This window comes from Lemur catta, chromosome 1 (genome assembly GCF_020740605.2).
Source record: "Lemur catta isolate mLemCat1 chromosome 1, mLemCat1.pri, whole genome shotgun sequence".
Taxonomy (NCBI): domain Eukaryota; kingdom Metazoa; phylum Chordata; class Mammalia; order Primates; family Lemuridae; genus Lemur; species Lemur catta.
In genome coordinates, this window is record NC_059128.1 from 65,460,848 (window position 1) to 65,484,010 (window position 23,163).

Consider the following 23,163-nt stretch of genomic DNA (forward strand, 5'->3'; position numbering starts at 1 on the left):
TGCAGCTAAAGGTTTGTAATAAATAGTGGGTGATGGGAGAAGCACCGAGAAGAAAGGGGGAGGGGGAATTGGTGGCAGTGGATGGGGGGGGGTGGAAATGCACTGAGGCAGAGATAAATTTGCAATTGAAATTCTTTCCTGAAGAGGAGGAGGGTTAGGTTGGGTGGTGGGGAAGAGATTTGCAATTTTAAACAGCTGCTGACCTACCCTCGGCCAAGCTGAGTCTCACCCACAAGCTAGCCAAAAGCGAAGCTCCTTTGCTTTCTATCTAGGAATCAGCTGTGTCTTTTTCCAGTCCTGGGAAGCAGATGCTTTGGAGAGAGCATCTCGGAGTTACTGCAGGATGTGGGGCTTAGGTCTGCCTAGCCCACCTGAACTGTGATCTAGAGTTGCAGGTCAGGAGCCAGGAAGGAGCAAGTCAAAGTAGGCAGGTGGGTTCTACTGCTTAGGCCAGCTGGGAGAGAGCACCCGCCAGTGTTCTGCCCTGAGCCAGGGCCCAGAATAGGCCTCTCTTGGCCGGATTCATTCCTTCCCACCAGGTGGGGTAAAGGGTGGTGGGGCCCACCCTGTGGGAATGACAGTGAAATGTCAGACCCACACAAACCAGCACGCATACCTCCTCTCCCTCACCAAGGATTCCGTTGGAGGAATACCTTTCTCCCATAATATTAGGGCTTCTGCTTTCTGGTTATCTAGGAACCAACCCCCGCTCAGTCCAATTCCTTCACTTCCCGTTTGGTTCTCTAACTCCCCCACCTCTCCATCACCTCCACGCCTTTTCCAGGTGCTGATTTGCATTTTCATTAGCATGCTAATCCAGCCCCAATCGGAGCTCCCTAATGGCTCCGACTTCACGCCTGGCTAGACCCCCTAGAGGAGGAGGGAAGCAGGAATGGGACCTACAGGCTGTGTGGGGCCAGACTAAGGACCCATTTCAGACCTAGGAATCTGGGAGTGAGGGTTAGAGGTGGCTCAAGGAAAGAGAGACCACACCCTCACCCCTTCCCTGAAGCACTCTGGCCTGGGCACTAAGTTTAATCATTAGAGATCTGCTGATACGGACAGGTGGAGACTATGTAGATGGGCCACTGGGACCTTGGGAGGAGTATGGAATGGGGAGGCATGGGAATGTGGTGAGTTAGAGGCGGGGATCCCAGGAAACAAAAGGATGATAGCCTTGGTGCTTCTAGTCAGTTGGAGGATGCCTGGAAGTCCTGATTTCTACACCTTTGGAGGCTCATTTGGCCTTTATTTTGTCTGAGGGACAGTCCAGCTGGATGGAGGAGTCAGGCCACAGCTGTGCACTATACTTAGTGCTTGGCCAGTCCTCTAGTTTGCCCTCTTTGGAGCTGTGTCACCATCAGTAGCTTACTTAACCTGTTTCTTGGCTGCCTTATCTATAAAATAAGATTGCCGTGAGATGAAATGAGGTGATTGATGTAAAGCATTTAGCATACTGCCAGGACCATAGTAGATGTACCTTAATAGCTATTAGTAATATTATTACTATTACTTATTTTTTGTTTATCTCTTTGGGGAGGAGGAGGCAACATGTAAGCTGTTGTCTTTCAACTGACCAGGGAAGGTCCCATCTATTCCACATGTGACCACAGATGGATCTGGAAGGCATCTGAGAGCAACATGGTACCTCATGCCAGGGGAAATCAGTTAATGCCTATCTCTGGCAAGAAGACCTTGATTAGGGAATTTACCTCTTCAGGGCACAGAAAATCTGAGGGTCTTTCCAGTGTTCTGCCATTCCAAAGACATCTATTAACTGTGAGGCAGGCAAGTTCTACGTGCTAAGGACAGAGCCATCAAGCAGACCGTAGCCCCCACTCTGGCTGTGGGTGGTGGGAAAACAGATTGTAGGGGGCAGCGTTGGAAGATGAGAGGCCAGCGTGGAGTGGGTTGCATTAGTTCAGGAAAGAGATGATAATGGCTTGGGCCACCCTGGTGCCAGTGAAGAAGAAAAGTGGAGGGATTTGACACGTGTTAGAGGTTGTTGCTGAACTGGATAAGGGGAGGACAAGATAAAACTTCTGGGTTTTCAGCCTAAGCAACTGGATAAATGGTACCAACGTTTGAGGTAGGAAAGATAGAAAGGAGCAGGAGGTCCAGAGGACAAATAAAGAGTTCTGATTTTGGACATGTTAAGTTTTAAAGCCTATTAGACACTAAGTGAAGCCTCTGGTTGGCAAACGGGTGAGTCTGATGTTCATGGAGGAGGATGGGACTACAGTATCCAGAGATTCAGCTGCCTGGCAGGGGTCCCTGCAGCCTCACAGCACTGTTCTCTTGGTGTTTCCCTGCAGGGTACTGGCCGTCACGCTGAAATGAACCCCCAGCACTCTTCCGTCTACCATGGCCACCCTTAACTTAGCCTCCACCGCTGGCAACACCCCCTCCCCTGGGCACAATGCCCCGTCCCCTCCTCCAGACACCTCCTCCTCCAGCACCCCCTCTGATCCTGTCACCAAAGATCCCCCTGCTGCCCCCTCCCCCTCTGAGAGCATGAGGCCCTCAGAGCCAGGGGGACAGCCCCTAGAGTCGGGCTGTGGCCTTGTCCCACCAAAGGAGATTGGGGAACCCCAAGAAGGGCCTGGCTGTGGTCGCTTCCCACCAAAGGGCCTGGGGGTAGAGAAGGACAAGGAGCAGAAGGAGGAAGGACTCCCTCCTGTGGACCTAAGCAACCACCTATTCTTCACAGCTGGCGGTGAGGCCTACCTAGTGGCCAAGCTGTCTCTGCCAGGCGGCAGTGAACTCCTGCTACCAAAGGGCTTCCCCTGGGGCGAGGCAGGCATCAAGGAAGAGCCCAGCCTGCCCCTCCTTGCCCACCCACCCCCTGCACACCTCACTGTCCTTCATATCCAACATGGCTTTGACCTAATCCAAGGCTTTAGCTCTTCTGACCAAATTCTGTCCCATGATACCTCAGCGCCGTCTCCGGCTGCCTGTGAGGGAAGGGATGGAGCCTTCTGGAGCTACCAGCTGGCTGCAAACCCACCCGGAGATCCCAAAGATGGCCCTATGGGGAACAGTGGGGGAGACCACATGGCACTCTTCTGGCTCTGCCTTCTGTGCCGCCTGGGTTTTAGCAGGCCCCAGGCCTTTATGGGTCACACACAGTCTCATGGGGTGAAGCTAACCCCTGCCCAACACCAGGGCTTGCCAAGCAGCCCAGCCGTGCTCCAGGAAGGGGATGAGGGCTGCATGGCCCTCATAAGCTTTCTGGAACCAAAATACCCTGCTCACACCCCTTTTGAAATACCCCTTAACAACGGCAGCACACTGAACACAGAGGCGAACGTAGCCCAGACAGAGGATGGCCCCCCTGAGGCAGAAGTCCACACCCTTGTCCTTCCTGCTGAAGAAGTCATGGCCCTCAACCCATTCTCCCCATCCACAACCCCAGCCACCTGGGACCCCAGCCCAACCCAAGCCAAAGAATCGCCAGTAGCAGCAGGCGAGGCAGGGCCAGATTGGTTCCCCGAAGGGCAAGAAGAGGATGGAGGGATCTGCCCCCCACTCAACCAAAGCTCACCCACCTCCAAGGAAGGGGCCAGTCTCCCCGCCCCAGTAGGCTCCCCTGAAGACCCCAATGACCCACCCCAGCCCTACCGCCTGGCTGACGACTACACCCCAGCCCCTGCAGCCTTCCAAGGGCTCAGCCTGTCCAGCCACATGTCCCTGCTACATTCGCGCAACTCCTGCAAGACACTCAAGTGTCCCAAGTGCAACTGGCACTACAAGTACCAGCAGACCCTGGATGTGCACATGCGAGAGAAACACCCTGAGAGCAATAGTCACTGCAGCTACTGCAGTGCTGGGGGGGCCCACCCCCGCCTCGCTCGTGGAGAGAGCTACAACTGTGGCTACAAGCCCTACCGCTGCGACGTCTGCAACTACTCCACCACCACCAAGGGAAACCTCAGCATCCACATGCAGTCCGACAAGCACCTGGCCAACCTGCAGGGCTTCCAGGCAGGCCCCAGTGGGCAGGGAAGTCCCCCAGAGGCATCACTCCCACCCTCCGCGGGGGACAAAGAGCCCAAGACCAAATCATCCTGGCAGTGCAAGGTGTGCAGCTATGAGACAAACATCTCCCGCAACCTACGCATCCATATGACCTCTGAGAAGCACATGCAGAATGTCCTAATGCTGCACCAGGGGCTGCCACTGGGCCTGCCACCTGGGCTGATGGGGCCAGGCCCTCCTCCACCACCAGGGACTGCCCCCACCAACCCCCCTGAACTCTTCCAGTACTTTGGTCCCCAGGCCCTAGGGCAGCCTCAGACTCCCTTGTCTGGCCCTGGGCTGAGGCCAGACAAGCCTTTGGAAGCCCAGCTGCTTCTCAATGGTTTCCACCACCTTGGAGCACCTGCCCGCAAATTCCCCACACCTGGTAAGCTCGCTGAACCCTGCTCCTCTTCCCCCTTCTCTCCTCCCCAGGGCCACACTGTATTCCCTGCTTTCTCCCAAAGGCCAACTCCCTACTTAGGTAACCATAAGTCCCCTCTGAGCACTGTCCCACTCATTAACTCACCCCTCCATATAGCAAACTGACCCTGCCCCATTTCTTCCTTGGACCACTAATCTGTTTCTGTCCCCTAGCCCCTGGCAGCCTCTCCCCTGATGCCCACCTGCCTCCAAGTCAGCTCCTGGGCTCATCTGATGGCATGCCCACCTCGCCACCCCCAGATGACAGCCCATCCCTGAGGGTATTCCGCTGCCTAGTGTGCCAGGCCTTCAGCACAGACAGCCTGGAGCTACTGCTATACCACTGCAGTGTAGGCCGAAGCCTCCCGGAAGCTGAATGGAAGGAGGTGGCGGGTGACACCCACCGCTGCAAGCTCTGCTGCTACAGCACCCAGCTCAAGGCCAACTTCCAACTCCACCTCAAGACTGATAAACATGCTCAGAAGTACCAGCTGGCAGCCCACCTGCGAGAGGGTGGTGGGGCCATGGGCACCCCCTCCCCGGTGCCCCTGGGAGAGGGGGCCCCTTATGGGTCTGCCTCCCCACTGCACCTGCGCTGCAACATCTGTGACTTTGAGTCCAACAGCAAGGAGAAGATGCAGCTGCACGCCAGGGGTGCAGCCCATGAAGAAAACAGCCAGATCTATAAGGTGAGGCTGAGAAGGGCCAGGGCAGGGAAGAGGAGAAGGGGATGAGGATGGAAGGAGGAGATGCAGAGCAGGGAAGTGATGGGAAAACCCAGGGTTACAGAAATGGAGAAAAAGGGAAGTATGCACCAGGGTAACAAAGAGTTTGGACAGACATGGAGAAAGAGACCAAAGGATAGAGGACTCTGATGAAATGAAACAAAGACTTTATTCAGCTCTTCTGGTGTTGGGGCTGGAGGGAGCGGTCTGGGTCAGCTCAGTCCATCATGTCACCAGAAGTTCAAGAGGATGGAACCAGATTCCATTCATATACTGGGAGGGAGTCCAGGAGTGGTAGAAGGAAGAGAAGACTGGGGAAAACAAGCAGTAATACTCAGGGGGCTCTAGTGATACTAGGAGGGAAAAGGGGGGCTCGAAGGGGTGGAAGGAGTGGGTAGGGAGGAGGGTGCTGCTAGTCAGGCTCCCTTGGGGGAAGCAAAGAAGTCCCCTGAGATCTGGAGGTGTCCCTTCTGAGCCTGAGCCAGCTTCTTGCCATGGTTCTAGTTTCTGCTGGAAATGGAGGGAGCAGAGGCAGGGGCAGAGCTGGGGCTGTACCACTGCCTGCTGTGTGCTTGGGAGACACCCTCCCGCTTGGCTGTGCTGCAACACCTGCGTGCACCTGCCCACCGCGATGCCCAGGCCCAGAGGCGTCTGCAGCTGCTACAGAGTGGCCCAGCAGCTGAGGAAGGACTCTCAGCTCTCCAGAACATCCTGAGCTTCAGCCATGGGCAGCTCCGGACTCCCGGTGAGGAAAAGGGGACTGGAGAATAAGGACTGGGCAGGGGGGCCAGCAGGGTGCGGGGAGCGGGGGGCTGAGGAGAAAGGGATACAAGGAGGGAGAATGGGTCTGTGGGCCATCAGTAGCAAGTGGGAAGAAGATATGAAGGGATAAGACAGGCCCAGTGGGGGCTGCTGAGCGAGGAGGGGAAGAGAAGGGCAGGGATTTTGCTGGGTGGAGAACAGAAAACAGGAAGGGAGGTGAGGAGGAATCACCCAGTGATTCTGAGCAGTGACTAGTGTCCTAACACTGGATGTGGGGGGTGGCAGACTGGAGCTGGTCAGGAAGGAGAGAGGAGGTGGAAAAAAAAGAATGGAACCTGCTTTCATGCTGGGCCAGGACTTGTTAGAAGGAGATGGGAGCTGTGGGCATAGTCCAAAGGCAGCAGGGATGGGAAGAAACCTCTGACAAGCTTCCCAGCCTCTTCCTGTCTCTTAGGAAGTCTTCAGCCCTAAGGCTGGGCTTAGAGTCTCCCTTAGGCAGCCAAGGCTGTACCAGCAGAGGCTGGGAACCGCCAGCCAGGTGCCCTTGATCCAGAGGGTACAGGAGAAGAGCCTGGAAGGGGCTGTCGGAGGTGGGCATGGGTGTTGAGCTGTGGAGGGCCAGCAGTGGGCAAGGGCGAGGGCACGGGCAGCAGGAGCCAGGAATAGGCAGCATTGACTGGTGCTAATTGAATTGCCAATATGCTGGCTGGAGTTAAGTGCTGGAGGGGCCCAGATCAATAGCTAACGATCCTGGCGCAGGGCTGAATGGAGTTAAGGAACTTTAACACTTTAATTAGGCTGCCACCGAAAATAAATTCCTACACATCTGTCAATTCTTACTTGAGTGGTAATCTCCTCTCCCAGCTAGACCTGCCACCTCCTGCTCACCGCAGCAGCCGCTTCCATTCAACCTTAGCTGCTTTCCTCAGTGCCCCTTCCACACTTCTGGGGCTTCCCACTTCCTGGGTCAGTCAAGACAGGGAGCCAAGTGTGGTCCTGTTCTGTTGCCTATTGCTGGACTTGCACAAGATGACTCTCAGACCCTACCAGTTCTAATAGTGTAGCTTTTTCCTTCACCCTCTGTGTGTCTTTTTGGTGGCTTTTCATCCTCTCCTGCCTGTTGATTCATCCATTTTCTCCTTCATTGCCTGGCTGCTTGTCCTGCTTCCTCTGCCCTATGTCCTCCCTTCCCTTACCTCTTTAAGCTGACACTCCCCCATCCTACACAGGGAAGGCTCCTGTCACCCCCTTAGCTGAGCCACCCAACCCTGAGAAAGAACTCCAGAACAAGACAGAACAGTTGGGTGAGTTGTTCATCCAGTCCATTTTCCCTCCCTTCTCCCAAGTCTTCACACATTCTGAGAGCCCCTGGGACCTTGCAGTGATCCAGGAGCCCAGCAATGCCTCCTGTGCTGGAGGAGCAAAACTGACCACAGAAAAGCCTCATCAGGGGGGGCAGGAGGCTGAGCCACAGAAGGCTGGGTGCTTCCACCCTCTTCAGGGACCTAAACTTGGCCATTCTGCTAACCTGGAGGTGGCCCCTGCCAAGCCTCACCTGTCTACTGAGTTTCCTGCCCTTTCTCCCTTTCCCTAGACCCCAACCCCCTACCCTGGAAGCTCTCTGCAACAAACCATCTTAAGGGCTAGGGGTCTGTGACAGGAAGAGGGAGGGCTGTCAGAATCCCTTAATGTCCTCTCCTTTCATCCTCAGCTTCTGAAGAGGCAGAGAACAAGACCAGCCATTCCAGAGACAGTGCCAACCAGACCACGGTCAGAACTGGGGTAACTGGGAAGTGCTGATGTGGGGGTCTGGCTTTCCTGAGATCTGCTCCTATTCTAAAGGCAGACCTCATTTTGTCATGCTTGTGACTTATTTCATTCAGAATAGCACATTTAGGAAATCCCACCCAGATCCAGTTACAGCTGGCCCCAAAGGGTGGAACATAGAGGGACATGAGAGGAAGGGATGGCAGGAACTTGAGGGAAAGGTGAAGAGAGGAACTATACTGAGAGTAGGAAATACTGGAGGCAGGTAGAGAAAGGAAGAGAGGAAAGAAGTGAAGAAATGAAAAGAGAAAGGCAAAAGCAACAAACCAGCTGCTGCCCAGCTCTTCACTGCTCAGTTAGGAGCAGAAAGACAGCTAGACACAGACGTTCATATCCGACAGAAAGCCCTGAGCCTGGACAGAACTGTCCTGGCACCCTTTTCTTGAGGGCGGAGGCACCAACCCAATGATTCGCCCTGACAGCATGTCCCACAAATCTTTAAATCCCCAGGACTCAAACCTAAGCAGGACCCAGAAGTAGTTGAGCTCTGTGGCCTGAAAGTGTTGATTCTGAGGGAATTCCTAGCCTCTGGTCTTGAGATGCCATCCTGTGCCCCACAGCTCTCCAGACTAGACTGCAATATGCAAACTGCAGCCATGCTTTATGTCCTCAGCTTCTCTTCTTCCTAACTCCTGTTCCCTCCAACAGACCTATTCCACATGTCTGCACCAAGGGCTGGGTGCATTAAGATGAGCACCTGGGTCCCCTTCCTTTGTGGCCATCCCTCCCCGACACAGGCCTGGACCAATGGCACAGGCAACAGGACAGGAAGTAAGCTGTGGAGACAAGCCTGATCTGAAGCAGCAGGCAAAATGCAGGCTGGACAGGTCAGGCAGTCAGGTGACAGCAGGCCTCTTGCAGCCCCACCCCTCTGGAGGTGTGGGCGAGAATGCACTGAGAATGCTGAGAGGGCCGGGCCAGAATTTTCCTGGGCCACTGGGGGAGCTGTGGTGTTTGTTTATGCTGAGGAGAAGAAAGGATGGAAAAGAAAGTGGGAACTGCTGAGCCCAAGGGGGCATGGGCTGGCTTCTGAGTAGACAGGCAGTGCCCCTCTTCAGGAGACAGTTAAGAGGTAGAGTGGACAGGGACAAGGGAGCCTCTGGGTCCAGAAAGTGCCCAGAGGAAATGGAGCCATTTCACAGAGAAGACACAGGCAAGATGGGGGTGGGTAAGAAAAGAAAACTAAACCCAAGTGGGGGGCAGGTACAGGGCCACCTGTCAGCTGTAGAAAATTGAGTAGGGCAGCAGACTCTGGGAAAGACACACCAAGAAAAGGTAGAGAGAGGCCAGGATGGAGGGAGAAGGCCAGACAAGGAGGGAATGCAAGGTAGTGGCCCAGGCTAGGACTTTTTGCCAATCCAAGGGAAACAAGGGAGGAGCCAGCTTTTAGGACTTGAGGCTGGACCCTGGGTCTCCTGTGATGGTTTTTTATCCAGCTTGCTCCTCCTAAATTGGGAATGGAGGCCAGTGCTGCATTCAGGAATCCAAACCCTTCCCTAACACCTACCTCCTCCACCATCCATATGTGCCCCACAGGTATACTGCTGTCCATACTGCAGCTTCCTGAGCCCGGAATCTGACCAGGTGAGGGCTCATACACTCTCCCAGCATGCAGTGCAGCCCAAGTACAGGTGTCCACTGTGCCAAGAGCAGCTGGTGGGCCGGCCTGCCCTGCACTTCCACCTTAGCCACCTTCACAACGTGGTGCCTGAGTGTGTTGAGAAGCTGCTGCTTGTGGTGAGTACAGGCTAGGTGAGGATGGTCCAGTGTGGCCCTGTCAGGGCTGTACAGGAGGGGAGGAGGAGGCAGGGGTATCCAGGCAGGTGTCTGTGTTGGGGGGTGGTTGCTGATGAAGAAAGTAGCATTTCACAGATTTGAAGCTGGATTTTAGAGTTGGAGGGGTCCTCAGAACTGAGCTTGTCTAGCTGCCTCTACTCACAGATGAGGAAACTAAGCGTTTTTTCACTTCCATGAAGTCCTGAGAAGTTGTTGAACAACAGGCACGGGCCTGCCAGGACCAGGTGCCTCAGGGAAAGCTGACTTTTGACCTGGGGCAAGAGGGAGCCAGATAGGAGAGGCAGCAGCCCAGGCTCTCTCGTCTGTGGGAAAAGCAGTAATTAGGTGGGAGGTTTGTCCAGAGAGAAGGCTGATCTGTGGAAGGGAGCTCAGCACAGGTGCAGCGCAGAGGAATCGGGGTAGCACAGGTGGTGGGGAAGCCACCAGGATCTCTCCCATCACAGGCCACAACTGTAGAGATGACCTTTACGACCAAAGTGCTGCCTGGACCCACACTCAGCCCTCTGGAGGATGGCCCAGAAGCCCCCACTCCCGGGCCAGAGCGTGTACCCAGCAGAGACCAGCCATCAGGTAAGGAAGGGGACAGCAAACCTCCCAAGGTGGCAGGAAAGAGAACCCCGGCTCCATGGACCAAGAAGGTCTGAAGATAACTGAGGCCAGGGTCAGTTGCCCTGGATATTGAGGGGGTGGGGTCTGCTCATTGTACCCTTTTCTGTCTCCTCTAGAAGGCCCTAACCTGACTCCAGAAGCCAGTCCAGATCCTCTTCCCGGGCCTCCCCTGGCCTCAGCTGAGGCCCCAGACAAGGCCTCAGGAAGCCCTGGTCAACCCCCTTCTCCAGCCCCATCTCCAGTCCCTCAGCCTGATGCCCAAGCTGAAGAGGTGGCTCCTCCAACCACCATGGCTGAAGAGGAAGAGGGGACTGCTGGGGAGCCCCGCTCTGCAGAGCCAGCTCCAGCTGATTCTCGCCACCCTCTGACCTATCGGAAGACCACCAACTTTGCCCTGGACAAGTTTCTCGACCCTGCCCGGCCCTATAAGTGCACTGTGTGTAAGGAGTCCTTCACCCAGAAGAATATCCTCTTGGTTCATTACAATTCTGTCTCCCACCTTCACAAGATGAAGAAGGCTGCCATTGATCCCTCTGCCCCTGCCCGAGGGGAAGCTGGTGCCCCACCTACCGCCACTGCTGCCACCGACAAGCCCTTTAAGTGCACGGTCTGCCGAGTCTCCTACAACCAGAGCTCTACCCTGGAGATCCACATGCGGTCAGTTCTACATCAGACTCGCTCTCGGGGAGCCAAGACTGATGCCAAGACTGAGGGGCCAGAGCGCAGCCAAGAAGAGTCCAAAGAAGGCGAGACTGAGGGGGACGTGGGCACTGAGAAGAAGGGTCCCGACCCCAGTGGCTTCATATCTGGATTGCCCTTCCTGTCCCCTCCGCCCCCTCCCTTGGACCTGCACCGATTCCCTGCCCCCCTCTTCACCCCACCAGTCCTGCCCCCCTTCCCTCTGGTGCCCGAATCACTGCTTAAGCTCCAGCAGCAGCAGCTGCTCCTGCCCTTCTACCTCCATGACCTCAAGGTGGGGCCCAAGCTGGCGCTGGCTGGGCCTGCGCCCATGCTGTCCCTGCCAGCTGCCACCCCTCCTCCCCCACCCCCACCCCCCAAGGCTGAGCTGGCTGAGCCGGAGTGGGAGCAGCCCCCCATGGCCAAAGAGGGGAATGAGGCAGGGCCCTCCTCACCCCCCCACCCATTGCCCAATGAGGCTGCCCGCACTGCAGCCAAAGCCCTTCTAGAAAACTTCGGCTTTGAGCTGGTGATCCAGTACAATGAAGGGAAGCAGGCTGTGCCCCCTCCCCCAACCCCACCTCCACCCGAGGCCCTGGGAGGTGGGGACAAGCTGGCCTGTGGGGCCTGTGGGAAACTCTTCTCCAATATGCTTATCCTCAAGACACACGAGGAGCACGTCCACCGCCGCTTTCTGCCCTTTGAGGCCCTGAGCCGTTACGCTGCTCAGTTTCGTAAAAGCTATGATAGCCTGTACCCACCCCCTGCAGAGCCCCCCAAACCTCCTGATGGGTCTGTGGATTCATCTGCTCCCCAGTTGGGTCCACCCTTCTTGGTCCCAGATCCTGAGGCAGGGGGGACCCGTGCTCCTGAAGAGCGAAGCAGGGCAGGAGGATGCTGGCCAGCAGAGGAGGAAGGTTCCAGAGGGAATCTTCCTCCCCTAGTGCCTGCAGGCCGACGGTTCTCCAGAACCAAGTTCACAGAGTTCCAGACCCAAGCCCTGCAGTCTTTCTTTGAGACCAGTGCCTACCCCAAGGACGGAGAGGTGGAGCGGCTCGCAAGTCTCTTGGGTCTGGCAAGCCGTGTGGTGGTAGTGTGGTTCCAGAATGCCCGCCAGAAAGCGCGCAAAAATGCCTGTGAGGGTGGCCCTGTGCCAATAGGAGGCAGTACTGGCGGAGCCTCAGGCTGCAGGCGTTGCCACGCCAGTTTCTCCTGTGTTTTTGAGTTGGTGCGGCACCTCAAGAAGTGCTATGATGACCAGACCCCTGAAGAGGAGGAGGAAGAGGCAGAGAGAGGGGAAGAGGAGGAAGAGGCAGAAGAAGACGTAGAGGAGGAACAGGGCCTCGAACCCCCAGCAGGGCCTGAGGGTCCATCACCAGAACCTCCAGAAGGGGAGGAACTAAGCCAGGCAGAGGCAATGAAGCCAGGAGGCAAAGAGGCTGAAGAGAACCCTCCTCCCTCACCTCCTCCAGCTCACACCTGTGACCAGTGTGCCATCTCTTTCCCCAGCCAGGACCTCCTGACCAATCACCGCCGACTACATTTCCTGCCATCTGTGCAGCCCAGCGCTCCCCCGCAACTCCTAGATCTGCCCTTGCTGGTGTTTGGGGAGCGAAATCCCCTGGTGGCAGGCACCCTACCAGTGCCAGGGCCACCTCTCAAACGGAAACATGAGGATGGCAGCTTGTCCCCCACAGGCAGTGAAGCAGGGGGAGGAGGGGAGGGCGAGCCCCCCAGGGACAAGCGCCTGCGCACCACCATCCTGCCCGAGCAGCTAGAGATCCTATACCGTTGGTACATGCAGGACTCCAACCCAACGCGCAAGATGCTCGACTGCATCTCCGAGGAGGTGGGGCTCAAAAAGCGAGTGGTACAGGTCTGGTTCCAGAACACCAGGGCCCGGGAGAGGAAAGGCCAGTTTCGAAGCACCCCTGGGGGTGTGTCCAGTCCGGCAGTCAAACCCCCTGTCACACCCACCCCTGCATCTTTCCCCAAGTTCAACCTCTTCTTGGGCAAGGTAGATGATGGGATGGGGAGGGAGGCCCTAAAGAGGGAAGCACCTGCCTTTCCCTACCCCACAGTCACCTCTGCTGCTGGGACCCTGCCTTTCCTACCAGCTGGGAAAGAGGCCACTACCCCAACACCAGAGCCACCTCTACCGCTCCTACCTCCCCCTCCACCCAGTGAGGACGAGGGCCCAGAGGAACCATCTAAAGCTTCTCCAGAGAGTGAGGCTTGCAGTCCGTCTGCAGGAGATCTGAGTGATTCATCTGCTTCTAGCCTAGCTGAACCAGAGTCCCCTGGGGCTGCAGGGACCAGTGGTGGACCAGGAGGTGGGACTGGGGTTCCAGATGGAATGGGGCAGCGGCGCTACAGGACCCAGATGAGCAGCCTGCAGCTAAAGATCATGAAAGCATGCTATGAAGCCTACCGCACGCCCACCATGCAGGAGTGTGAGGTGCTGGGGGAGGAGATTGGGTTGCCCAAGAGGGTCATCCAGGTCTGGTTCCAGAATGCTCGTGCCAAGGAAAAGAAGGCCAAACTGCAGGGGGCAGCCGTTGGGGGCACTGGGGGCAGCAGTGAGGGCCCCTTGGCAGCCCAGCGCACCGACTGCCCCTATTGTGATGTCAAGTATGATTTCTATGTCTCCTGCCGAGGCCATCTCTTTTCCCGCCAGCACCTGGCCAAGCTCAAGGAGGCGGTCCGGGCCCAGCTGAAGAATGAAACCAAGTGCTACGACTTGGCTCCAGCACCAGAGGCACCCCCGGCTCCCAAGGCCCCACCTGCTACCACACCTGCCTCTGTGCCCCTTGGGTCTGCCCCAGCCCTGCCTCGCCTGGCCCCAGTCCTCTTGTCTGGCCCATCTCTGGCCCAGCCCCCACTGGGCAGCTTAGCTCCTTTCAATTCAGGTGAGTGGGGAGGATAGAGGAGTTGTACTTCAGAGAATGTCTCCCTCTAATGACATTCCCTTCCTTTCCCTTCTTGACTCTTCCCATGTCCAGTCTCCTGTGGCCTTCCTTTGCTTCAGGTTCTTGGGGGAAGGGAGGGAGGGAAGGGGCACAGCAGCAGGGTGGTCACCTACAGCAGGAAGGATGATGGGGCAGGAGGTGCTAACCCTTTCTCACTCCTTTCATCTTCCCAGGCCCTGCAGCCTCCTCAGGCCTCCTTGGCCTCGCCACTTCGGTTCTGCCTACTACCACGGTGGTCCAGACTGCTGGCCCAGGCCGCCCCTTACCTCAGAGACCTGTGCCCGACCAAACCAACACCTCCACTGCAGGCACCACTGACCCTGTCCTGGGCACCCCTACTGAGCCCTCAGGAGACTCGGTCTCTGGTGAGCGAAAGCCGGTTGCAGCCCCCATCAACTCCTCCAATGATGCCCTCAAGAACCTCAAAGCATTGAAGGCCACAGTCCCAGCCTTGTTGGGGGGCCAATTCCTGCCCTTCCCATTGCCCCCTGCAGGGGGGGCAGCACCGCCAGCTGTCTTTGGCCCCCAATTACAGGGGGCCTACTTCCAACAGCTCTATGGCATGAAGAAGGGGCTCTTTCCCATGAACCCCGTGATACCTCAGACCCTCATTGGGCTGCTCCCCAATGCCCTCCTCCAGCCACCACCCCAGCCCCCCGAACCCACAGCCACAGCACCTCCAAAGCCTCCTGAACTGCCCGCCCCAGGGGAGGGGGAGGCTGGTGAGGCCGATGAGCTGCTGACAGGCAGCACTGGCATCTCCACCGTGGATGTGACCCACCGCTACCTGTGCCGCCAGTGCAAGATGGCATTTGACGGGGAGGCCCCGGCTACTGCCCACCAGAGATCCTTCTGCTTCTTTGGGCGGGGCTCTGGGGGCTCCATGCCCCCTCCACTGCGGGTGCCCATCTGCACCTACCACTGCTTGGCATGCGAGGTGTTGCTGAGTGGGCGTGAGGCCCTGGCCTCCCACCTGCGCTCCTCGGCCCACAGGCGCAAGGCAGCCCCGCCCCCAGGGGGCCCACCCATCACCGTCACCAACACTGCCACTGCCGCCACGGCTGCTGTGGCTTTTGCCAAAGAGGAAGCAAGATTACCTCACACGGACACCAACCCAAAAACTACTACTACCTCTACACTTCTAGCTTTATAAACAGATAAACCAAGATGGGGAGAGGGGAGGGCCTTAGGGCTCCCTCTTTTACCCCAAGGGGTATTTGGGGGGAGCTCAAATCCCTCACCCCAACCCTCGGCTCTGCCCACCTCATGAGAACCTTTCGGTTCCCACCCTCAGTGGGCTTCACACACCCCACCGCCAGCAGAGTCCTGCCTCCTCCCCACCCCTACAGACACACTCTGATCCTCATCCTCAGCTCCTTGCAGATGTAGCCCTTGCCCCTATGTCTTCACAGAGACACACACCCATCTTGGCATCCTGATTATTCACATGTCTGTGCGCTGCACACAAAATCTATCCTTGGCTCCACCTGCCTTTTCCTCACTGAATTCCGCCCCCCCAATAAACACACATACACATGCACACACACACACACGTTATCCCATGATGTTCCACTGACTGAGAAAACACCAAAAAAAAAAAAAAAAGAAGAAGAAGAAGAAGAAAGGAAAAAGAAAACCCAAGGCAAAGATGGGGAAGAAAAATAAACTGCCACTCCCCCTTGTGCTACCCCCTGTATAGAGCGCCATGCCGCTCACAAACTCTTTCCAAATACCCAGCTGGCTCCCAAGGTTGGAGCCCTGGTGGGCAGGGAGCCCATAAAACTCTAACCAAACTGGAGGTTGGCGGGGGAAAAGAGCTCCCAGCTCACTCTGCTCACCCTCTCCCTCCTAACCCTCTCCTCGCTGAAGCGGGAGCCCCTGCGGCCTGGACTCTTGGGGGAAGCCGCCGCCAGGAACCCCTCTGCCAGCCCCCACCCTGCACCCTGGGAACTGCAGTAACTTATTCTCAAAGGCTTTAAACACAGAGATCCTCTCAGCAGCCGTGGGCCCGCCCCTTGTCCTAGCCCTGCCATGTGGGGGTCCAGCCTCCAGGGACCGGCGCTGTCCACCAACGGCAAATCCAAAGTTCTTTTAAAAAACTGAAACACACACACAACCAAAAAAAAAAAAAAAATGAGAGCGAGAGAGCGCGCGTGCACATGCGCATGAAAGAGAGAATTGGAGAGACCAGAGGAATTAACTAAAGAAAAACATAAACTTGGAAAATACAGGAAAAAAAAAAGAAAACTCTCCCATTAAAGAAGTGTTTTTTCCTGTTTGTGTCACCCCCACCCCCATTTTAAGGGTTTCTTTATACCACCTCATCTTGGGAAGGTCAAATGGCTGTAACTCCTTGCCACGGGTCTGGTTATCCTCACAGGAGTGAGAGCAGTGCAGCCTTCCCCTGCCCATGCCCTGTCTCACAGGTGGGAGCTGGTGATGAGGAGAAGAGCCTGTACTGTGGGACAGGACAGGTAATATCCCCTTATTCCCAACTGTGACTTAGAAAAATCAGTGTCACCAAAAGTATCTTGGCAGTCCCAGGAAGAAAGGGGAGGCAGTTTGGTTTCTGAATCAAAGGTATGCTTCCCTTTTGCCTACCACTCTTTCCTCTCCTTTACTTCTTTCACAAAGCCCTCCTGCTTTCCTCCCTAGTGGCTGCCTTGGCTGGTCCCTTGTTCCCATCTGTGTCCTCCAGCCCAGCTCAGCCAGCTCCTCCATTAAGCAGCAGCTGATGGAGGCATCCCCAAAGGAGTCAGGACCCATCCGTGAAGCTTATGGCGGTCTAGAGCTGATGTTAGCTGAGGGGATGGGTAGGCAAAGAGGTGACTGAAGCATAAGGAAATCTATGATAGGGTGATATCACCAAGGGAACCAACAGAAGAGGAATGACCTAGAAGAAGGTTCCCCATCCCTAACCTAATTGTTTCTATAACCATCAAGTGGTAATTCTGACAACCCCAAAGTCCAGCAAAGTGGCATGGGGTAGAGAAGTGGGTATTTTATTTTAGCAAAGAAAAGCTTACAACACTTCCCATGTTCTCCAGATAGTTTATCCTACTGCCCTTGTCCCTAAGACCTCTCCTCTTACAAGGTATTTTCCTTCCATTCTCTCTCCACCATTAGGCTTCTTCTGCCACCATTATCCATTTCATATTAACACACAAATTCATCCAGCCCTGGGACATGGGTTTTCCCATCTGTCCATCACACCACTCTCTGTTCAGTGGCTTGTGTGCAGAAAAAATGGGAGGGGAGAGAAAATTCAGCTTGGTCCCTCATATATTCTGTAAGTCTCACTTCCTGTCCCATTCACTTCTAGAATTAAAAACTCCAACTCAAGCAATTTGGGGGTGGGGTGAAGTTAGTTATTCTGATGATACCCAAAATGCCAGTTACAAATGTAGGCAACAGAAGAGAAGGTGACCCACTGCAGTCCAGCACTTGCTGCCACCTTTCTTTCCCTGCTTCTGACATCTCTCTTGCCCCCCTCTCTTCTTGTCTTTTTCTCTCTCCTGTTAAAATTCTGTGTATAAAACTATTATTTTAGCAGCATGTGTATGAGGAAAGAGGCCTTTTCACTCTGTGCTTTCTGGAAATGTGACTTGCGTACAAAAGTTGAAAACAAACAAAAAAAAAATTAGAACAAAAATGAGAAAAAAAGGCAACGTTTTAAAGAAAACCTTGACAAACATCTGGCACAGGATGATTAGAGGTGTCACGTCATGCATCTTAGGATTTACAACCAGGGTAGGTTGGCTTTAGTCCGAACTGTTAATATTTTCACCAAGAGTTAATATATCCAGAAATCCTTCCTCTTCTTGCATGCCAACATACTCTCTTTCGCTCAAACCCCCTGGCCTGGAGACACCACATTCACAATAGTAAAAGGAGCTGATTCTGAGCAACTGTACTTACCTGGAACCCTGGAATTTTGGGGGCAAAAGAGCCTGGCTGACTCTGCTGACTTAGGTCAATCAACATGCTACTTGAGGGTCCATCATTCCATGTTCCCAGTGGCTGGAAGCATTCCTCCCCAGCCCCTTTCTCATACTAGAAGTCCTTAGTTGTAGCATTCCAGTTCCAGAGAGTGACACATGGTGGCCATTCTGGTGGACAGAAGGCTGAGTCAGCACAACCTATGCAGAATGTTAGAGGTGAACGCCAAGTCACCAGGATTGAATCATGTTGCTTCTCCTGTGGAACAGACTCAACTCAAGCACACAGCACAGCAATACCTATTTTACAGTACCTACTGACACCCAACCCTAAAGTGAGCCTGAATTGATGGAAGACTGATAAGATTGGTCTTCCATGGCTTAGGACAAAATCCTAGTGTTTCTAACATACACAGGTCCCTGAAGAAGCACCCAAATTGAGGCCTACATGACTTACGGCCAGGGTTGGAACCGGGAAGCAGGAGGTGGAAGCAATCTTGGCTGTCTGCTCTAAACCAGTCTGTGTGAGGATGGCTTAAGGTACCCAATCCTCAACTAGGAACAAAAATAAAATGTGCTGGAAGAGTATGGGAAAATCTGAAGTGTAAGTGGCCAAATGAGAGTGTGCAGTAGGACCACAAAAAGAAATATTTTCCTACCCTGCCCCTCTAGCCCTGGAGTGTACTTACAGAAGCATGTATGTAAACCAAGAAAGCCAGTTATTCTAGGCATAATAGCACCCACCTGTTTAATTCATTCTATTTGTTCCTTAAGCACTTTCAGGGCTTATAGACCAGATCACTGATTCCCCATATCTCCACCATCCTGATCCATTTTAAGACACACTTGTTCATCTAGTCATTTATCCCTGTAAAGATAGTCACATCTGAAATACAGAACTCTGTATAACTGCACCAACGAAACAAGCAAGCCAACCTGGGAAACAGCAGAAGACCCCAGCAGCAGAGAGGGCTACAGGGACACACACAAATGCCAGCAAGGATGAGGCCACATGGGCATAGTATAGGTACAAAGGGACATACCCCAAAACACATGACCTTCCTTCCTATAAGTAGAAACACTCTCTAATACATGCAAATTTTCCTCACACAGAAGTAGGTAGAGAAAGCTTATAAACAGAGAAAAGAGGAAAATGTAACCAGTATTACAAAGAATGACCAAATGTTGAATATTAACCCATGGGGAAAGGACCTTAAATTCCTCTGGACACCAGGAAGGGGAGAGGTAGAAGGTGAATGTGAAGAAAACTTTTGGGGAGACTCCTATGATAAACGGGGCTAAGACTCTGTGTTACCGGAAGGCCAGGTATTGGGGAACATTTCCCTCAGAAGCAACTAGTCAGAAACTTGTAAGCCATGAGGGTGTCATTTCTAGAGGATTGAGTTGGGAAGAAATGCCCCAATACCAAGGAAGCTCTTGCTACAAGAAAGGCGGAAGACCCAGCCTCAGGGTCTACAGGATTATAGCGTGGATATATTACGAAAAGATCAGATGAAAAAAAATTCAAGAAGGGACATTTACAGAAGACCTAGACCATAGCCCATCAGTTGGGGGAGAAATGGGAAGTAACCATGAGGGAAAGCCCCTCCTGAGACTGCACTTACAGGGAGAACATAAAATTGGGTGACTCAACTGTGTGACCACCCACTGATATAGAGGACCCAAACAGCCCTTCAAAGAGCATAGACAAGGGTTAAATGTCATTATTCCCTGTCAGTAGTCTGGGCCTGCTATTTCTTACAGTTCCCCAGCCAGGGAGAGATATCTGGCTAGAAACTAGTGGAGACGCAGGCTGAGTGATTAAAGGTGGACCAGAAGGAAGCTGAACCTGTCCAAGGAGAAGGGGAAAGGTGATGCAGCTCCTGGGTTGACTCGTAACCCTGCCCAACAGTGTACACATTCTCACACAAACAATGGCTAAAACCCAGGTACCAGTGATTAGCAGGGGCTCAGCACTGCCCGTATCCACTGTCCCTTCCTGGTACCAAACCCTGCACCATGTCTTCTTAACTAGACTTGAAAATGCTCATTTCTGGACATCCCCACCAAGTGCCCAAGCGACAGCACCATCTGCAATTCGCTGAGTATCGGCAGCAGGCTGGGCCCTGTGCTCTGCTGACCCCTGCTTCCATTGCCCAGGACCCAGGGCTGCCTCCAGGAAGAAGTGGGACTAGACCCATCCTGTACCTGGCTACAAAATCCATACAAACCTGTCAGGACCACAGAGAATAAGCTCTTGGCAATGCTCCTAACCTACTGGTTCTCAATGGTGAGGTTTCAGAATCTAGGGGTGAAGGGAAGAGTGACTTTTGAAAGTGTTCCCCAAGGAATTCTTCTGTGATAACCACTGTGATGAGGATCATTGTTCTAACAAGTTACATTTGCCTGATTTGACCTCACAATCTCCTTTTTCTTCTACTGTCCTCACCTAAAACACACATATGCACATCCTACAACAAATGTGTCCCCAGTGTGACAGCACAAAGACATGAGTGTGGCTGAGGAAGAGGAGAGATGCAAAAGGCAAGGGAAATCCAAACTAGATCACCGCCCTACATACAAGGTGACTACCATCCCTCAGAACAGTGTTTCTCAAAGTTTTGTCCACCTGCAACAGGAGTGCTTATTTCAAATGCATATTCCTGGACCACGTCAAACCAACTGAATCAGAAACTCCTGAAGTAATTCCGTGCTCTCTGGAGTTTGAGAATCACTGGCCTAGAGAGCTCAGCCCATATCCATCTGTGACCTGCCCCCATCACTCCAGCACCCAAGGACCAACCCTGCTGCACCAGGAGCTACCACACAGTGGCCCGTCATCGCCTCAGATTTGTCTTCTTTCTTATGCCGACACCACCCCCATCCCTGATGTCCAACATACTAGAAATCTGATGGTGTCTTCTGCTTATGCTGCTGTTCTTGAACAGGAGAAAAGATATAAACATTGTCCACTCACCTCCTTGGCTCAGTGCCTCCTTGCTCTCTCCACTGTGGAAACTACTCTGCTTCTTCTGAGGCTGCCATCTACTTCCAGAGATGCTGAAATCAGAGCTCCCCAGGCCCGAGCAGCTTGGCCCAGCATGGGCTTTACTTCCCTCTGGGCAGGGCCTACCTCCCAGAGCCACCCAGCTTCCGCCTCAACATTACCCAGAGCCAAATCTTCCACCTGAAGATCTTGTCGGTCACTGACCTACAGCCTCTGGCTACCAAGGATACAGGGAAAGACGAACCTACTAGAAGTCCTTTCAGATGGGGGTCTGAGGTCCAGTTCTGTGGGAGCCACACTGTGTCACCACAGATGCTACCAATTCTCCTCCTAGGGGCCTGCCCCTCTACCAGGGCTCATTGCCGGTCCTCAGTCTCCCTTTCTGGGGTGGATTTCAAAGATATGGAAATTTATCCAACTCTAATTGGGGTACCATGGAGAAATACCTAAACACAAAATCTCTTTGAACAGTCTTTCTGGAAGGACAAGTACCAGATGCCTTTATCTTCCTAACGCCTGCCTACCTCTCTAGGCCTAGAGCACCTCTCTATCTCTCTAGGACTGTTCTTGAATACGAGCCTTTAACAAGGAAGAAAGAACCAGTTCACCTCAACCACAGCTCAGCCAATCACAAGGCACAAGGCAGAATGAAATACATATAGGTACAAACCACCCCACCACCCAACAGCAAGGCCTGAGGGTCTCTCCTTCCTACTTCTTCCCTTCCTATCTCTTCTGGTACCATCTTGGAAACAACATAGCTGGCATGCTTTTGTCCAGGCTCTTTTTGCCCTCCTAGGATTTTTTTCTGTCCTTGATGCCCAAAGAGGTATATAATCCACAGGTCTTGGGTATGTCTGTCCTCTGTGCTCCAGCTTCCCTTTGCATGGCTGCTCAAACACTGAGTGTGGTGCCATCTAAATCCCTGTCTTGGGGCAGTGGGGGTGGGAGGTGGGTATCTAATTAGGAGGAAGGCAGAGTTGGGGTTGGCCAGAGAGTGCTGACTCAGCCCAGCTGTTAAGGGCATCCTTTCATGCCACTTCCCAGCACAGAGCTCCACCCAGTGCCTGGCACTGCTATATGCATGGCCTCTTTCTCTCACTGCCGCCAAGTGGCGTCATGAGCATGTTTGGTGGCTTTGGGTTTGCCGCAGTGCCAGGATCTGAGGCACTCTACATGTGCTAGTGTAGCACTGCCAAGCGTGGCAGCATCCAGTTGGTTGGGTGCCAAGCAGTAGGACCCAGGTGGTGATGGAGAGATGAAAGAAGGGTGAGTGAAGGGAGGGGGAGGAGAGGAAGGCACCAGGGAGAAAAACCAGACACCTCACTTGTTAGAGTGGGATCCCCAGAAAGGTGCCCTTCCCATTCCAGAGCCCCGCTCAGCAGGCCAGCCCCTCCCTCCTACCACTGCTGCAATAGTGGCATATACAGACCAGGCAAGGGGATATGGCCATCTTCAGCAGAAAACTGGCTGGGGGCCAGGCAAGACTGCCAGCGCTCTCCATCCTTCTTCCTCCGGGTCTTGGCAATGGCGCGCTTCCTCCTTTGTGTCCTCACGCCGCTCTCTCTCTGTCAGTTGCTCCGCTCCCCATGCCTAAGAGGAAATGGGAAGGGGGTCCTGGCAGAAAAAAGTCTGTACTCCCAAACAACATCCCCGCAAACATCTCACCTCCTCCCTTCTCACTCCTGGCACAGCAGCCCTCGCAACCAGATTGGTGAGAGGCACCGTCACCCTTCCCTATTCCACACAATGCCAGAGCCTGTGCCAGGCGCCATGGGCAGTGCCAGTGCCCTCGCTGTCTCCTTCAGGGCTCTAACAAAGGGCCAGATTGCCAGCCCCAACAAGTTCTCCCTGGGTAGGGGTGGCACAATCCCTACTCCCTGGTTTGTAGACTCTTTCTTGGCACTTCCCTGGCTACTCTTTCCACCACGGTACTTTCCTAGGCTGGAAGAGCACTAACCACCTCATAGTCCAACCATTTCTCAGAGCTAAGCTTCTAAGGGGACAGCAACACCAGCAACACATTCCTGCCCCTCCTCCCTGCCTCCTGGGTCCTCCATTCCCCATTGCCCCAGTGCTGAGCACCAGCCTGACAGATGTGATGCCAACAGCTCCCGGGTACCGAGCCTTCCTCCCAGAGCACGGGGACTCCTGCCGCTGCCCCCCTCCATTCGCCTTCTCCTATCTCCGTGGGCACAAGGGGTGGCAGCTGCAGTGCCAATGCCTGTAAGCAGGCAGCATGAAGCAACTCATGCACCCTCTTCTCCCCTCCCAGGCCCCAAACCTCTCCCTTCTTTCTTCCACTCCATCCCTCTGTCCTCTGGTTGGACACTAGATTGGCAACCGCAATGCCAACCCCCACCCATGCCCAGGAGGCTCACATACAGCACGCACTTATGCGTACATGTACA

General features: G+C 54.3%; 1 protein-coding gene across 1 annotated transcript; it reads left to right on the top strand.

Annotated features, from left to right (window-relative positions):
* The first annotated feature begins 2,344 nt into the window (after positions 1-2,344).
* ZFHX2 (zinc finger homeobox 2) lies at positions 2,345-16,236 on the top strand. Its single transcript, XM_045525338.1, has 9 exons — positions 2,345-4,405; positions 4,615-5,129; positions 5,670-5,910; positions 7,157-7,231; positions 7,639-7,697; positions 9,291-9,491; positions 9,995-10,121; positions 10,277-13,747; positions 13,981-16,236. Exons 1-9 carry the CDS (start codon positions 2,365-2,367, stop codon positions 14,958-14,960), a joined length of 7,710 nt encoding a protein of 2,569 aa, XP_045381294.1. The 5' UTR covers positions 2,345-2,364; the 3' UTR covers positions 14,961-16,236.
* The last annotated feature ends 6,927 nt before the right edge of the window (positions 16,237-23,163 follow it).